General features: G+C 40.3%; 1 protein-coding gene across 4 annotated transcripts in view; it reads right to left on the reverse strand.

Annotated features, from left to right (window-relative positions):
- The window catches only part of PCSK5 (proprotein convertase subtilisin/kexin type 5), a 290087-nt gene that overhangs the window by 197596 nt on the left and 74778 nt on the right, over window positions 1–17713 (reverse strand). For all 4 annotated transcript variants that reach the window (XR_013232545.1, XR_013232546.1, XM_077344762.1 and 1 more), the window contains exon 3: window positions 15390–15503. Coding sequence is in view for 2 of the 4 variants with exons in the window: in XM_077344762.1 (XP_077200877.1) it covers window positions 15390–15503 (114 nt within the window). In the remaining 2 variants the exon portion in view is untranslated. The remainder of the gene's footprint in view (window positions 1–15389; window positions 15504–17713) is intronic.

Below are 17713 nucleotides of genomic sequence, written 5' to 3' on the forward strand. Positions count from 1 at the left end.
TAATTAGCTTATTCATTAGCATAACCAACTAAATTATCAGCAAATTAGTATTTCAAGTATTTCATTGAAGAGACAATCGATGCTCTAATTAACAAACAGCAAGATAATTTAAAAAGCAATATTTAATAAGATGAAAATAGAGCTCCAGTTATTTCTTTTTAAATTGCTTATCATACAAACAACACATATTTAAAAATGTACTTGTATTTTTCAGCATATTTTTCACACAAGAACAAATGTAGACCAAATGTAGACCAAGAACAAAACACAAGGTGTGTGTGTGTGGGGGGGGGAGACAGGCTTACATACAGTACAATTTTTGGAATAGCTGTCTGGAAACATTCAGATTCTTTTATATCTACAAAAAGGGGGTTCTTGGCATGTTTAGTACAGTATCAGCAGGAGATGAACAGCAGCTAAGAACCTGTAACCAAAACAATCCTTTTAAATACTGGAAGCTTGAGGTGCTTACTGAATTGCAGCTAACTATAATGACAAAAGAATGAGGCATCATTTGTTGAATGAAGAATTTATGTTAACAATTGATCTGATCTCTCTTATATACATATCTTTATTTTGTAAGAAGCAGACCAATTTATAAAGAAATGAAATTGACATTTGGGCACTCGTGAGGCCCCACCCCATCTCTCTGCACAGCAGAAGGAATGAATTCTTTTAATGTGTACCCTATTCAGACCCTCAGTAGTGGCGATTTGCTCCAGCTCCCCTGGGCTCAGCAAGAATGAGTAGGAAAGAGGACAAATAAATTCTTAGAACTAGTATCATAGCAACACATTCTCGCCACGACAGCTCTCAGTGTTCTTCACTTTCCTTTCCTTCCTACTTGTACTCCCAACTGTATAATGTATTAGCATTTCAGAATGTGTAAAGGTAGGAGATAAGTGGGGAAAAAGATGATACTCTGCTCCAAGAAGACCCCATTCCTTCCTTCTTGTCTACAATGTCATGAATTGAAACACCTGCACAACAATTTGATTAACAAGACCTTTCTCATTTTCAGTTTACTCACAAATCCCAATGTCAAATTGAGATGTTTACAATATTATGATTTTTAAGATGGTGCTTATAAAATAAGGGTTTTGTACAATGTGAAATACAATGGTTTCACTTTTATTTCAGAACTGTTAATGTGAGGTTTGGTGAATACTGGCTTACTTTTCTCTGTGTTACTATGGACTCAAAAAGTAACGTAAAGAGAACTATTGCTCCGCGTATAGGGAGTTCAGTCAAAGTTACCTGCACTCTTGTAAACAGGGCCAGCCTTGACTGCAGAAAGTTCAACAGACCAAACTTAGTACTTCTTCAACAGCCATTACCAGTTTTCAAGTGGTATTCTTATACAAGTTGTTCAGTGCAGATGATGCATGGCTTGAAATTACTACATTGGTTTCCAGTGTGTTTCAGGGCACAGTTCAAAGTCCAGTAAACCTCAATGAAATATCTCTTTCACTCCCCATAAACTTTTCTGTCTTAGATTTCCACATCATCTGCTACTGACATTTACATCTCATCAAGTTTGCTCTTTTTTGGTACAATCTTCTTCTTTTATAGTTATACCTAAATGGCCTAACGAAGAAACACAAGGGAACAACATCACTTGCTAGAGCCTTCCATAAAGTGGGCAAAACTATCTTTAACCACTCCTGTGGAGCGGATAAAATAAAGTCCTAAGGGCTAATGGGGAGGAGTTAGGGCGGGCCCTCCAATAAAAACTCGGAGGGGCGAATCAGGAGCCGCAAAGCGGAGTGTTTTCCCTCCCCCCTCCCTTCAGCCCTTCTGTGAAGGAGCCTCTAACAGACCCTGAGGCGAGGGAGGCATTTCCGAGAGCAACGCAGAGGAGTCTGTGGGGGGACTTGTGCTTTCCTTTTGAGGGGAGGGGGAGCTTTCCCCTTCTGCCAAACCGTTGGCAGACAGAAAAGCCCCCAAACCTCCACAACAGTATCAAATTTCATATGCACAACAACCCTGTGTGGTAGACCTCAAATCTACAGAGAATTGCTTGGCTGCTTCTTCCCTTCAGCAGCCAGAGCAGTATTTTAAGTGTGAAGGAGCTTTTTTGTGGCCTCCCTGTCAGCCAACTATTTAGCAGAAGAGGAAAGCTCCCCCCCCTCACCTCAAAAGGAAAGCACAGACCCCCACAGACTCCTCTGCATTTCTCTCAGAAACATCTCCCTCCCCTCTGTCAGGGGCTGTTAAGGACTCCTTCACAGGAGGCCTGAAGGAAGGAGGGTTGGGAACACACTCACCAGCCACCTGCCAGGTCTGTGAGGTGGCGTGAGGAGTGCCTGGCCTAACGGGGAAAGGAGGCCACCCCCCCCCCCAGGCCACTTACTTTTCCCTGTCAGCAGTCGCGGGCAAACTGGCTGCAAACTTGCCAGACTGCCCCTGGCCGGCAGACTGTGTCACCTCCTTATTGGTCCGAAGTTTGGGGCAGGGCCAGTCCAATCTTTGGACCAATTAGAAAGTGTCCAGCCCACTGTCCACCTACCTAGGGCTTAGCTTTTATTAAGAGTGGTCCCCAACCTCTTTATCACCGGGGACCGGTCAACACTTGACAATTTTACTGAGGCCCAGGGGGGGTAGTCTTTTGCTGAGGGACATCACCGCCTGAGCCCCTGCTCCACTTGCTTTCTCGCCAGCGCCCCCGACTTCCCGCCGCCCACTGGGCAGCGCTGCCAGCAGCAGCTGCGCAGTGCCACACCTAGGGGGAGCCACAGCCATGGTGCCTGCTGGAGAGCACCAAAAGTGAGCCGGTGGCAGAGCAGTCCCCAAGGCAGCAGCCAGGGATGAGGAGGAGCCACGGCCCGGTACCAACTGATCTAGGACTGGGACCGGTCCCTGGACCGGAGGTTGGGGACCAGTGTTTATTATACAATGAAGCTGTTCCAGATGTTGATAATATGGTGTCCTATTGCTTGGAGGGCATGCAAGGTACTGAAATAGCAAGAGTGTTCTCAAAAGTACAGTGTTATATTATTCTTTCTTCTATCATTTCCTCACAACAACCTTGCAAGGTAGCTTAGGCTGAGAGAGTGAGAATGGCCTAAGGTTATCCAGCAAGATTCCATGGCACAAGTGAGGATTCCAACCCAGGTCTCCCAGATACTAATCCATCACTAATCACACTGGCTCCCCATAGAAAGATACTACAAGCCCCCTATCCTCACAGAAAAAAGTTGCAATCTGCAACAAATAGAGGCTGAACACTTCTGACATACAGTATTTGCCAGCGTATAAGACGACTGAGCGTATAAGATGACCCCCCAACATTTCCACTCAAAATATAGAGTTTGTTACATTACATTACAGTACTATGGGCCACTATGGGCAGCTATGTCTATCCCAACTGAAGTGCACCTGGCGTATAGGATGACCTCCCCACTTGGAGGCATGTTTTTCAGGGGGGAAAAGTAGTCTCATACGCCAGCAAATACTGTAAATAACCATTATGACACTTTATAAAAAATTAATGAATAATAGTGTTTCACACTACTTAAAATGCATCACACAAGTATGGCTGTGATGGACAACTAGTATACTTTCATACGGATTACAGCTGTGATAAGGCAGAGGATAAGTTAAAAACTTTTATGAACTCTCTGTTTCTTACTGCTAAAATTACTATAAATAACAACTAATGGGCAAGCATTCATATGTCCTACTTCCCGCATCTTATCGTGAAACAGGGGCAAGGTCCTAGAACACTATCCTGTGTATAAGCAAACTGAATAAAACTGTTAGAATTCCGCAGTGATCTGCTTAGGATTTCTCTCTAAGTACATCAATTAGCTCAGATTTCTAATTGCAATGGGATTCCCAACAGGCCTGGACAATAATGCCCTGCCCTTTAATACAGACTTAATGCGTGGGAAAGGGCGGCTGAACTTCTTTGTGGGGTGCAAACAAATAATATTATCTGGTAAATAAACATTCTATTCTCTATTAAAGGGCCAACTTTTTTTCTCCCAGTCAGTTGACAAATCTAAACTGCAGACAGAAATAGCCTGAAGCCAGCTTATTGAGGGAAATGACTCAGAAGTTTTGCTACTTGGCTCAGACAAGCCACCTACCTTAGGCAGTACAAATGGGTGTGAGATTATAAACCCTCTTTCCTTGAAAGGGTTTGAATCCCTGCCAGAAGAGTCCTCTCTCCCTTAATGATGTCAGCAGACTGTCCTTGCCTGAACTGTTTGCTTCCTCAGCAAGTACAAAATCCTTATTTTCATTGGCTGGCTGCCTTATTTATGTTTTACAGAAAAGGCAAAATGTAGTCACTCTTAGCAGCTTTCTAGGCAAAATGCTATGAGTACAGTCAATACATACAAATAAGCAATTTCTGGCAGAATTGAAAAGCAGATGGAAATGGATCTGAAGAAAGGAACATAGTGCTGCCAGATTGCAATCTGGAAAACCCAACATATAACTTTACATTCCCCAGGCAGTGGGTTTATGCCATGCAAAGCATTTCCTCTCTTCCATATAACTATAGTATTTTTGTTACAACAGGCAAATGATAAGACCAAGGAATGGCCTGGAGAAGCTCTGGCAGCCTTCTCTTGCTGAATTGGTGAATTTAAAGGCTTTTTTACAAGCTGCTGTGAACTGCCAGGATCAACAGGAAAAGTGGAATATAAATATTTTAATTAATAAATATGTAAATAAAGCTAAGTAACCCCAATGAATTAATAGTATTAAAAAGTGGTAAGAGAAGAAATAGCAACTGGAAAGAATCAAACAGCTTACAGTTAATGAACATTTTCCATGATTTCTACAACTTTCACTGAAAACAAATTTTTGTCAATAAAAAAGAAGTGAAAATCAGGATCTGCAATTGTTGGGGGTGGTGTAGGAACCTTTGTTTCATTATTTAACAAGTTTTCCCCAATATGAGCTTAGAACTGCTGGTACTTTATTTCATAACAAGAACCCAACAGACTTTCTCATTTTTTCCCACAATGGAGAAAATTCTTGCATAGGCTTTTAGGATGCAATACAATTTTTTTCTGTTCAACACAAACATGGGTTGTATAGTGCTGATTCTGCTTCATCCTATTCTCCAGTCTTACAGATCAATGCTTAGGCAAAATTCTTCTTACATCAGTATTATAGAATTCTAACATGACTGGCCAGACTAAGATAGAACTCTACTGATACTGCAGACGTGATATATTAATTTCCAGATATGAACTAAACATCAGGACCCCTATTGGAAGACTCCATCTGCCCTTTATCACCACAAGTTCATTTTCAAGAGTCAGCAGAACAGGCCAATTAAGAATCCCCTGAATCTTCTGAATGGAGTGATCGACTTCCAGCATCCCTTATATTCTCCTCTCAGAGCATTAGAAACTAAGAAGACAAACAGCCAGAGCTGAAACCTGGGCCAGGCAGAGAACCACATTTCTGGATGTTCAATCCCTCCTGTACTCTAGTCTCATTAATGAGGAAACCACAACTCTAAATCTTGGCAGGATCAAGGGTCCATCTCTGGCTGAGGGAAAGGGTAGAACTAACAGTTCTTTCAGTTCCTGTGTAATGCTTCAGCTGAGCACTAACCTCTGCTGGTTCAAAACCTAGCTTTCATTCCAGCGTTGACAGTTCCCTGGCCAGAGGAAATCTAGCCCTTCTAGACCTTCCTGCCTCTCTGAGGATCTCTTTAGTTTTCAGCTCCAGTTCCTAAACTGGTGGACACATGAACTTGGTACAATCTTGGCTGCCTTCCTGTGAGTCTTTTGCCTTCTGATCTGGATGGTCATGTGAAGAATAGGATACTTAACACATATACATTATCTGTTCTACTTAGCTGTATACCAGTACATCAAACATAATTATAAATTATCACTTTCCCACAAAGCATTCCATAACATTACTGCACATCATATGTTACTAGGTTTAGGCATGAATAGAACACATTACATGTTTCTTCAACATTAATACTGATTTCTTAGTGGATTTCTTATGTTTATGAACATTTAAACACAATATATTTTATTCTCATAGTTTCTGTATCTTTGCCTATGCTCAGCTTTATCAGCAGACTGTGCTAACTCAAATGCTCACTGCTACACCTTGGTTGCTGCCAACAACATCACCACTTGCCATCAATCTTGTTTATGGATTATTTAAAGAAACACATGAGATCTACATGCTACTGATCTCATGTGAAGTAACCTTGCAGGGAGATGTTTCAACTGGCTTCCACCTCTGTAATATATAGTTTGGCTTAGGCTGTTGCAATGAGAGTTTTGAAGCTAAGAAATCTCCTCTATTGCGTAGACTAAGCTTCTAGATAGTTTTTATTCATGAATGTGATTCATATCTTTTCTAAAACAGGACCACAATTTACCATTTTCCCGAAAAATGAGAAAATCACTAACTAGCTCATAGTATACAAAAAGAGGGAGGAAGAAAAAGAAAAGGACAATCCAAGGTTATTTCCAGGCACATTCATTATCTGTGGTCTGGCATCACAATATCACAAAGTGTTTAAACCTGTTTTATAATTGCCTGGAATATAAAGGAACTGAGGTAAAGGCCAGTACAGGTCTTAAGATTGATAAGTAAGGATGAAAATGAACTGGAAAGAATTATGGTCTAGGTATCAACCAACTTTCCTCAAAGACTAGCTGAGCAATCTGGAAATGCTTACCTATAACAATATTTTAACTATTCTCAGTGTGACACATAATTATATCCTGGGAACTCTTACATGATGTATAGGCTAACATGCATGCATGGCCAAACCCAAAATACCACTTGAATTAACCAATACAGTGGCAATATATGTGACTGAGTAAACCATACAGAAGTACCTACTGAACAACATTGTTCAGTATTCACCACAAACTTTCTCAAAGGCATAACTGTTTAAAGTCAAGTGCTATAAAAAGAATAAATTTAACTTTTAAGCTTTCCTGATGCCTTCCTCCTGTAATTACTGCAGGTGTGAAAAACCAGTGGTACTGCCATAAGCCAAAAGGGGCCCATTACAATATCTACTGAGGATTATTGCTTGTATCCTGAGACACTATTCCATCAGGCACCCAAGAGCTCCTCTGAAAGAATGTTTTTTCTATCTACTGTGAAAGAGACTTTTCCCCTTCTTCTTGTACTCTCAGTTTGCTCTGTGCCTTTCAGGAAGCTGCAGTGAGAAGAGGAGCAGCAGAAGTTGACTTTTTCCATTGCCAGGGATTAAATTTGGGAACTTTTTCACTGTGCTGTTTTCTGTCATTCTTAGATCTGCCCAACTGGGGAAATATCCGGGCAAGATTTGTACCAAAGGTAGTAAATATCATTTTAAAATGCTGTGATCTGTGAATTCCTTATTTGAATAAGTCTAACTACCTTTGTGTACTTACCCAGTTTAGCACCCTTTAAGAATGTGTTTAAAATACATAACATAGAAGCCCCTTTGCCATCTTTGGAGAGAACAATGAGTCACTTCAGACAACTCTCACAAACTGAAGTGGACAGGATGCTAGCAACAGCGAGGCCAAGCACTTGCCCACTAGACCCATGCCCATCATGGCTCCTAAAAACAACAGACAGAAGAATAGGAACCCCCCTCCGGGAAATAATTAACCTCTCCCTCTCAACAGAAGAATTCCCGGAGGGATTAAAAGAGGCAGTGGTATGCCCATTACTCAAGAAACCATCTCTGGCCACTCAAGACCCTGACAACTATTGCCCCGTTTTGCACTTAGCATTTCTGGGAAAGTTAGTTGAAAGGGCTGCTGTGAACCAAATATCAGCATTCTTGGAGGAAACTTCAGCCCTTGATTCATTTCAGTCGGGCTTCCGACCTGGACATGGGGTGGAAACAGCACTAGTTGCCCTGACGGACGACCTCCGACGCCAGCTAGACCAGGGCAGTTCAGCGCTGTTCATACTATTAGACCTATTGGCAGCGTTTGACACAGTAGATCATGAGCTTGTAGCTCACCGCCTTGCAGACACTGGAATACAGGGAACGGCTCTCAAATGGCTGAATTCCTTCCTCCGGGGCCATGGACAGAGGGTAGTGATGGGAGAGAGAATATCTAACCAACACCAGCTCACATGTGGAGTCCCACAAGGAGCAGTCCTCTCTCTTATCTTATTATTTAACATCTTTATGCGCCCTCTGGCTCAGCTGGTGCAGAGGTTTGGTCTGGGTTTCCACCAATATGCGAATGACATCCTGCTCTTCCTCCTGATGAATGACCACCCTGAATCCCCCCAGAACCCTTATCCAGATGTCTGGAAGCAGTGACAAAATGGATCAAGCAGAGACATCTGAAGCTCAACCCTGCAAAAACAGAGGTTCTGTGGTTGGGTAGGAAGAGACCATGAGAGGAAGCGCGTCTGCCCACCCTGGGACAGTGTGCAGCTTTCAGCAACGCACTCGGTAAGGAACCTGGGCATGATCCTGGAAGCTTCCCTTACAATGGAAGCCCAGGTCACAAAGGTAGCACGGCTGGCATTCTGCCTCCTCCGCCAAGCCAACCTACTAGCGCCCCTACCTGGACCCAGAACACCTAGCTACAGTGATCCATGCGACGGTCACCTCTAGGCTGGACTTCTGCAATTCGCTCTATGCAGGCCTACCCTCATCCTTGATCCGAAAACCACAACTAGTGCAGAATACTGCAGCCAGGATTGTCACTAAAACATCATGGAGATCCCACACCCAGCCGGCACTCCAACAACTTGGTTGGCTCCCAGTTGAATTCCGGATTAAGCTTAGGGTTCTGGTAATCACCTTTAAGGCCATATGCGGTTTGGGCCCAGTGTATTTGAGAGACCGCCTCCCTACCTATACCCCCAAAAGAGTCTTATGCTCTGCCACCTCCAACTGGCTGTGGATCCCTGGTCCCAGAGAAGCATGTTGGACCTCAACAAGGGCCAGAGCCTTCTTGATCCTGGCCCTCTCCTGGTGGAACGAGTTCCCTGAGGAGATCAAAGCCCTGCCCGAACTTCCACAGTTCCACAGGGCCTGCAAGAGGGAGGTCTTCCACCAGGCATTCACTTGAGACTGACCGACTCAGAACACCTGCTGGTCTCCCCAGATGCCCGCCCATGACTCTTCCAATGTTACTGTTAATTGTTATTTATGTTATAAATGTGGTTTTGTAAGCTTTGATGCTTTATTGAAAATTGTTTTGATGTTAAAGTCTGTATAACTTTCCATGTAAGTTATATAATGTTCAGTGTAAACCACCTAGAGCTGCAAAGAAATGGGCAGTATAGAAATCGAAATAAATAAATCGAAATAAATAAATTTAAATAAATAAATAAATGATAATCTGCTATCTAGAAACAAGGACCATACTTATGGAAGAAATATTTTGCTTTCTGCTGTATCACAGCAAGTTCAACTTAACAGACACCATTTATAGTTATATATTTTTGCATACAAATAATCTTCACTTGGAGCTATCTTCGCATGTATCTTACCTATGTTGATTAAGTAATAGCTTTGTCACACCTGGATGAAAAATATCATTACATATTCCTGATTCAGTCTACAAGCAATATAATGATGAAACGCTTGAAACACTGAGCAAAATGAATTGAAATTATCGTTATACCAAAAAACTCCTATAGCTGGTGGCAATAAAACACTTAAAGAGTATCACATGCATGAATATGCTCTGTGTATTGGGAAAATTATATTCATTAATGTGCACCTTGTAAGCAGGCAAATGGTAAATACTTATGTGAAACCCTTCATTAACTTTCTTCAGATGGCTGCCACAGTTATGAGTGCATAATAAGCAGTACATTGTACATTGAAACAAGTACAATGTTCATACTGACAAATTTAAGATATGGTCTCTAAGCATGCCTATTTATTAAAAGCTAAATATCAGTAAAGTCAGCAAATAAGTCAATGAGCTGAATTTACTCTGCATAAGGAATATTCCATTCTAAAATCTGTATTTTTGGTGACATAAAGTGCAATGGCTAGAATCCAAAAACTACAGAATACGTTCCATGAGTTTATGGAGGGCTTGTTTCTCTCAAAATAGCAGACCCTTACCCATGGCCTAGGTCCTACCTACCTGCGGGACCACTTTATACCCTCCGCAGGGCTCTGGCCCCAGCCTGGTGGAATGAGCTCCTGGAAGAGCTAAGAATCCTGACGGAGCTCTCTGGGTTTTGCAGGGCCTGTAAGATGGAGCTCTTCCACCAGGCATTAGGTTAAGGCCAGGATGTAGACTGGCGTAGTACAATCAGATCCCTCCTTCTCTTTGTGACCTGTGCCCCCCCCTTAGGCTAATATCACCTGGGGTCAGCTAGTGACACAACAACTGTGAGCAATAGACTTGAGGGTCTGCAAGGGAGACTAATTCTTGATTGTTGCCACCATAATAATATTGTAAAAACTTATATTCTATTGGGGTTTTAATGTGGATTTTATCTAAAGTAAACTGCCATGAGCTGGCTGGGCCGAGAGTGGCAGTCTATAAATTTAATCATAAATAAATAAAATAAAAATAAATCGTAGTCTAGAAGTAACGTTTCTCTGGTGCTATCACAGTCACTTAATAGGAAAACCAATGGCCTCTATAGCATAATTTATGAGATTCAGTATGAGTTCTCTGCCAACTTTATTCTAGGCATTCCTGGCTCTCTTTCGGTAACTCTGCTCCATAGGTAAACCAGGTAGCCAGATTTGGGGCAACAGTGATGATTCCTTAAGAAGCTTCACATTGACCAATTATGCACAGCAGCAGCTGCGCCAGGCCACTGCTGGGTCCTTGTGGTAGGGTAGAATGCTTTTGCTCAGTAGGGCATTTGACTGGCTGAATAAATTTCTTTATAAACAGCTTAAGCAGCTGCTGCCACCATCAGCCTGAGCAGAGAAAGAGGAGACCCAGATTCCTGGTTTCAGAAAATTCCCAACCCACTTCCAGCAGAGGACAGAGTAGATTAGCAGGAGAAGTGGAAGAGCATATTTATGATTTCCTTTTCTACCCTTTGGTGGGAGATGGATTATGCAGATTGGTGCTGCTGTTTATTTTAACTAATGTAGAATTGAAATTTATATTATTTACTAGCAGAAACTAGCAGGCTGCGCGAGAAAGAGGGGGAAGTGGGTGAGGAGCGCAACTGAAGGCCTAAAAGCAGATAATGTGATTCCTATGTAAAGAGGCTTGAAATGAAATGAGAAATAGATACAAAACTTTTTAACAAATTTCGACTAGCTCAGAGACCAAAGGTATCAGTTGCTCCCTATTGTAAAAGTTTTCCTTTATAAAAATCCAAACCAATGCAGATTTCTATTTTACTACTTTAATTAGAAAAAAGTTTTCTACATATGAATGCTAAAATTATTCCTATGATGAAAATTAACTACCAGTCTAAAATTTTAAAAAGTTTTTTATCCAAGAAAATCTACAGAGATAAAGGAATTTCACTTTGATGTTCATATAACTAGATAAATATCTTGTGAATGACGTTAGCCATATATGAGGTCATTATTTTAAGTATTTCACCTATAGCCACTTGTTGGAATGATAGTCTGACTGGTTTCTTAATCTTGTTTGACTGCACAGCCATTTCTCTGTCCAAACAGAATTGTCACAATTTACAGGCTTCATCAATCAAAAAGCCTTTAGCATTTAACTCATAGGGGCAGATTTTACATACTTTAACCAGTACTATATGAAGTTATGGAGGTGAGTGGACAAGAGATTATTTTACAGACATACGGCATAGCAGAGACATATTTCTACTGAGAATTATTATGATTATTATGGTATATACATAAAATACACATATTATGGAAGTTACAAAAATACATGAGGTGTAAATTACACAGTTCAGTGGATATCATGCACAATCATGCACACCATAGCACACAGTATGGATTCAGGATACCCTGTTTTGATAACAAATTAGCTGTAACTAAATATTATAGGTTACATTTCTATTTTAAAATATAATTTTATTAAAATTTTTCAATACATAAATACTAAACCAAGTTTTAGAGTAGAAAGAATGAGAAAGAAAAGAAAAAGATAAGAGTATAAAAACTAAAGTAAGAACAGACTTTAAAAGCTATTATATAAATGTTTACCAATCACCCATAGCCCTCTGTATCATCCCAATCTGATTTGAATCTTTATAGCTTCTTTTGTTGGTTTTATCTTGAATATATGTAATCCAGGTTTGAGTTTTAAGTATTTTATTTCTTACGGTACAGTCCTCTATAGTCTGTAGATTTTATATCCTCTTCATTTTAAACAATATTTGTAATCCAAATTCAGGTTTCAAGTAATGCCAAGTCTTCTGTATCATCCCAATCTGATTCAAATCTTTGTAGAAAATCTGTAGTTTCTTTTGTTGATTTAAAGTAGATGAAGTTTACTTTTTAAGCTTACCTCACTGTAATGGTTGTGGTGTTTAGTTTTGTTTGCTTGTTTTTTGCTTTTTAGTTTTTCTGTAATGCAGGAATAACCTTTCCCTTTCTGTAAAATTCTATGGGAAAGTTTTTCAGTATGATCACCTCTTTGCCATTCAGTTTTGGAGTTCTTAATACTGATCTCTTATTTTGGACCTGGCAAAGTATACCAAGATATTCCTTAGAAGATTCTTCAGCTTGGCATAAGTTGAAATAACCCTGTAGATTTTGTCAAACTCTGCTTCTGAGTCTTTTGGTGATATTCCAAACTAATGTGTTAAACATTTCACTACTTTTAACCTGTATCTTCTTTAACTCTGTGTAACCTAAGGCATTTTTCATTAATTTTTAATTGAAGCAGTCCAGATTACGTTGTATTTCTTGGTTTAGTAAATCCAATTTCTTATCCAAATTCTGGATTTTAATGTTGGCTTGATGCATGTTGTCCGATATACAAATTATACATTTCTTAATAGGGATGTCCATGAACCACAAAATTGAGGCTTGATTCAGGATTTGTGGGTGAACCCTGAACTGAATCACAAATTCCCAGAAACGTGGTCAGCTCACATACTGACCAAACTGGGTTCATGAAGTTTGTGCCTGAAAAAGTAGACGTGTAGGGGCAGATTGATCCCATGACTCAGTTGTTTACAATAAATGGAGCCCTATCAGAGATAACTGAAACTGAAAAAGCAACCTGGTAAGGATGTCCAATTTCAGTTCTATTGTTTATACTGGTTTTGGATATTTGGCCATTAGAATAAGAAAATATGAAAATATTACTTGTATAAAAATAGTGAAGAAAACGGTAAATTGAAAAATTATACTGATTATGTGGTTATTTTAGAAACCACACAGGAGCATTCAATGTAATATGCAATGGGCCAGATTTACTGATTTGGATTATATTCTAGGTACAAAGTAAATAAAAATAAGACTAAAATAATATTGCAAAATATAACAAAGGAAGAGGAAGATGTATGAGGAAAGGTTGAGGTTTGGTCTGTTTAGCCTAGAGAGAGAGACAACTAAGAGGTGATATGATAGATATCCTTAAGTACCTGAAGGGCTGTCAGAGTTGTTTTCTATTGCCCCAGAAGGTCAAACCAGAACCAATAAGTTGAAATTCATTTTTAAAAAATTCAGTTAAATATCAGGAAAAAGTTCCTGACAGTTAAGAGTGGTTTCTTGGTTGAACAGGCTTCCTTGGAAGGTGACAGGTTCTCCTTCTCTGGAAATTTTTAAGCATCAGCTAGATAGCCGTTTGACAGAAATGCTAATTATGACCGTTTATGCACTAGGAACTTCACTGCCCCAGCTCCCGTGCAGGAGCACAAATTGGTGGCGGATGAGGCGCACCGGGCCAAATGCTCCCCCGTGTGAGGAAAGGAAGAGGTGGGGCAACCTGCCACGACTAAAACTCCAGCCTGCAGCCCGGCATGAAACCTCCAGTGCGTAAACGGTCTATGTGAAGCTTTTAAGCAAAGGCTAGATAGCCATCTGACAGAAATGCTATTTCTGTGAACTTAGGCAGACTGTAAATGCGTGGGCAGAAGGGCATCATCTGTGCATCATCAGTCACTGTGGTGGACAGGTAGTTGTGAATTTCCTGCATTATGCTGGGGGTTGGACTAGATCAAAGTCTATGATTCTATGAAGAACAACTAGAAAAACTAATGGAATGTGCAATGACTAAAAAAATAATTAAACACCTAGGAGCAAATGAAAGGAATTTGGGAGTGATCTTTAATGCCCTCTTTCTATGAAGGCACAGGTTATGAATGTAGCCCACCAGACATTTTACTGCCTCTACCAAGTAAAGCTACTAGCACCCTATCTGGCCCTTGAAAGCCTAGGCACAGTGATCTATGTGAGAGTAACCTTCAGACTGGACTACTGTAACTCGCTTTATGCAAACTTACCCTTGGCTTTGATATGAAGTTACAACAGGTACAACATGTGGCTGGGAAGGGCTACGGAGACCTCCCTGAAGCTGCACTAGTTACCAGTGGAATTCCAGACCAAGTTCAAGAAGCTGGAGTTACCTGCAAGGCCTAACGTGATCTGTACCCTGTGTACCTGTGAGACGGCCTCTCCCAATACACCCTCAGAAGAGTGTTACACGTGGCTAATACCATCTTGCTGGAGATCCCAGGACCTGTAGAAATCCCATAGGCCTTGACCAGGGCCTTTTTGGACTTCATTCCTGACTAGTAGAATGAGTTGCTGGGAGATGATGAAACTTATAAAATTCTGCACTTTATTAAACTGAACTCTTCCATCAGGCCAGGATACACAAAAAACAATTACATGTCCTTCCTACTTTCTCTCATCTGTTACGATGGTTTTCCCACACCTCTGAAATTCCTTTATATCTGCAGAACAAGACAGAAATCCATGGGAGCTCTGGACACAGTTAATCAGTATGTCAAGAATTTTAAAGTGATTAAGACTTTTAAAATAATTTAGATGATTTTACTGTGTTGTGTGCTGTGAGCCACCCCAAGCCTGCTTGCCGGGAGTGGCAGCCTAAAAATGGGAATATATAAATTATAAATAAATAAACACATCAAGAATGGGTCCATAATGTCTCCAATAAAGAGAAAAGTTCTTCAGTTAGATGCCTAACAATTTAGCTGGGGAAGTCATAGGTATGGAAACCACTGCTCTAATACAGAATAGAAAAGAAAAAAGCACCATCGGATCACTTTACTTCTACTTTAAGAACAAAACAGCTTTTATTAAATACATTTAAACCCAGCACACCAAGAAAAGTATTTCTGGACTAAAATAGCCCCTAACCTCTCTGTAGCCTCTGTAGAAATTATAAATACCCAGGCTTCCATTGGTTGCAAGTTATCATGTTTGCTGACCTTTACTATTTCACATAAAACAAACAAACAAAAATTCTGGCATATTATTCTGCCTACTAAATATTTCAGTACACAACAAAACTATTAGTCTTATGTGAACTTACCATGTACCACATACTTGGCCATTTAGGATCATTAAAATACATGGATTGAGTACCACCAAGTTTATAATCTCTCTTTATTCTTCGTTTTACAACTTGCTGTTCTATCCATTCCACCTGTCAATATAAACAAATGGTAAATATCAAAAAAGCTACTATGGATATTCTAAAAGCAATATAAATCTGAAGACATTGCACAAAAGCATATTAAAATATTGTTCCTTTAAATTTTCTAGTTATTTAAAATATAAAATTTAAGTAGTACATCTGCATAAATAATAGTACCATTAAATTAACACCACCATTTTAGAAAAATCTGGGGGCTTTAAGGTTATTTCTGAGGATGGAAGGAAGGAAGGATACAATGGAGGAAACAATCAAGCTAATGATTTCACCTAACAGTCATTGTATGCATTCATTCTATTCCAATAATTCAGCAGCCTGAAGTGTTACAATTAAACGTAGCTTTAAATTCCCCCTTTATTATGAAACAGATAACAAAGGAAAAATAGTCTGTATACCAGGGGTAGTCAAACTGCGAACCTCCAGATGTCCATGGACTACAATTCCCATGAGCCCATGCCAGCGAACACTGGCAGAGACTCATGGGAACTGTAGTTCATGGACATCTGGAGGGCCGCAGTTTGACTACCCCTGCTGTATACTAATGAAATATTACGCAGATAAGAAAGACCAATAAATATAATTATTAAACACTTCAAATTCTTAATCAGTAAAACAAGACGCCTTGGAAGAGGAATGATAAGAGGAAGGAAATGTAACACGTCTAAAGAAGTTCACATGACTCTGGAGGAGCTTAGTAAACATGATTTGGTATTTGAAAAGATGACATAGGGGGAGACATAGTTATTAAGGTGGACAAGAACCAATATATTTCTGAGATTGAAAGACAGTTGAATGATGTTAGATATTACCAAAAGATCAGTGGAGACCCTTCTCAACATATTGCCTCTATTATCAAATTATTCTAAATGACCATTTATGCACTGGAGGTTTCATGCCAGGCTGCAGGCTGGAGTTTTAGTCGTGGCAGGTTGCTCCACCTCTTCCTGCACCCACGCGGGGCAGCATTTGGCCCAGTGCACGTCATCCACCCCCAATCTGTGCTCCTGCATGAAAGCTGGGGCAGTGAAGTTTCCCGTGCGTAAACAGTCAATGAGGGGTTGGCTATGAATCACGTTTCAGATAGAATAATAGAATCATAGAATAATAGAGTTGGAAGGACCTCATGGGTCATCTATTCCAACCCCCTTCACTTTGCAGGACACTCATAGAATCAAAGAAGAGTTGGAGGGAACCTCATGGGTCCCTTCACATCCCTATCACTCATCTACTGTAACCTGCCACCCCCTTGAGCCTTCACAGAATCAGCCTCTCCATCAGATGGCTATCCAGCCTCTGTTTAAAAATTTCTAAGGATAGAGAACCCACCACCTCCCGAGGAAGCCTGTTCCACTGAGAAACCGCTCTAACTGTCAAGGACTTCTGCCATGAAAACGCTAGAGGGCGTCACCCCAAGGGTCAGACATGACTCGGTGCTTGCACAGGGGATACCTTTACCTTTACCTTTACTGAGATGCCTCATAATTTTTATTTAAGGGGCAACCCAACTGTACTAGTGACTAAAGCTTTACATAAGGTGAGAAAGATTCCTAGGAAACAACTACTTAAAGCCAGGACCAGACCAGATGATTTAACAATTAATTGGTAATTGGACTAAACGCTCTTAGCTAGTGACATTTAAAAATCCATTTATAGGCATTGGCATATTTTAAATGATGTACTGAGTTGTTTAGAAAGACCTGAGATTGGTTGTAGAAGAACCAGGACTATGGGAGAATAGCTCATTCACACAGACTGTAGTGAAGTTGGAACTGAAGACAGAAGTCTTATGGGGCAAAATAGGTGTCATGATTATGATGTTTGCAAATTTGCTTAACTCACTAAACACATGGATCTTCCTGAATGCAATTTTAATTTAGTTATATTTATTTATTTATTTATTTGTTTGTTTGTTTGTTTGTTTATTTATTTATTTATTTATTTGGGACTTTTATGCCACCCATTCTTTGCGGCTCTGGGCGGTTTACATGAAACACTACATAAATTTACATGGAACATTATAACAATCTATAACATTATATATTTTCAATGGAACATCACATTCTAACACTAACAATTACAACACAACATGAATAACAACAATGCTGGGGAGATCAAATGGCAGCGTGTCTAAAGGGGGGGGACCAGCAGATGTTCCGAGTCAGTTGGCCTCAAGCAAACACCTGGTGGAGGAGCTCCCATTT

The sequence above is a fragment of the Paroedura picta genome, chromosome 7 (assembly GCF_049243985.1).
Source record: "Paroedura picta isolate Pp20150507F chromosome 7, Ppicta_v3.0, whole genome shotgun sequence".
In the NCBI taxonomy this organism is placed as follows: domain Eukaryota; kingdom Metazoa; phylum Chordata; class Lepidosauria; order Squamata; family Gekkonidae; genus Paroedura; species Paroedura picta.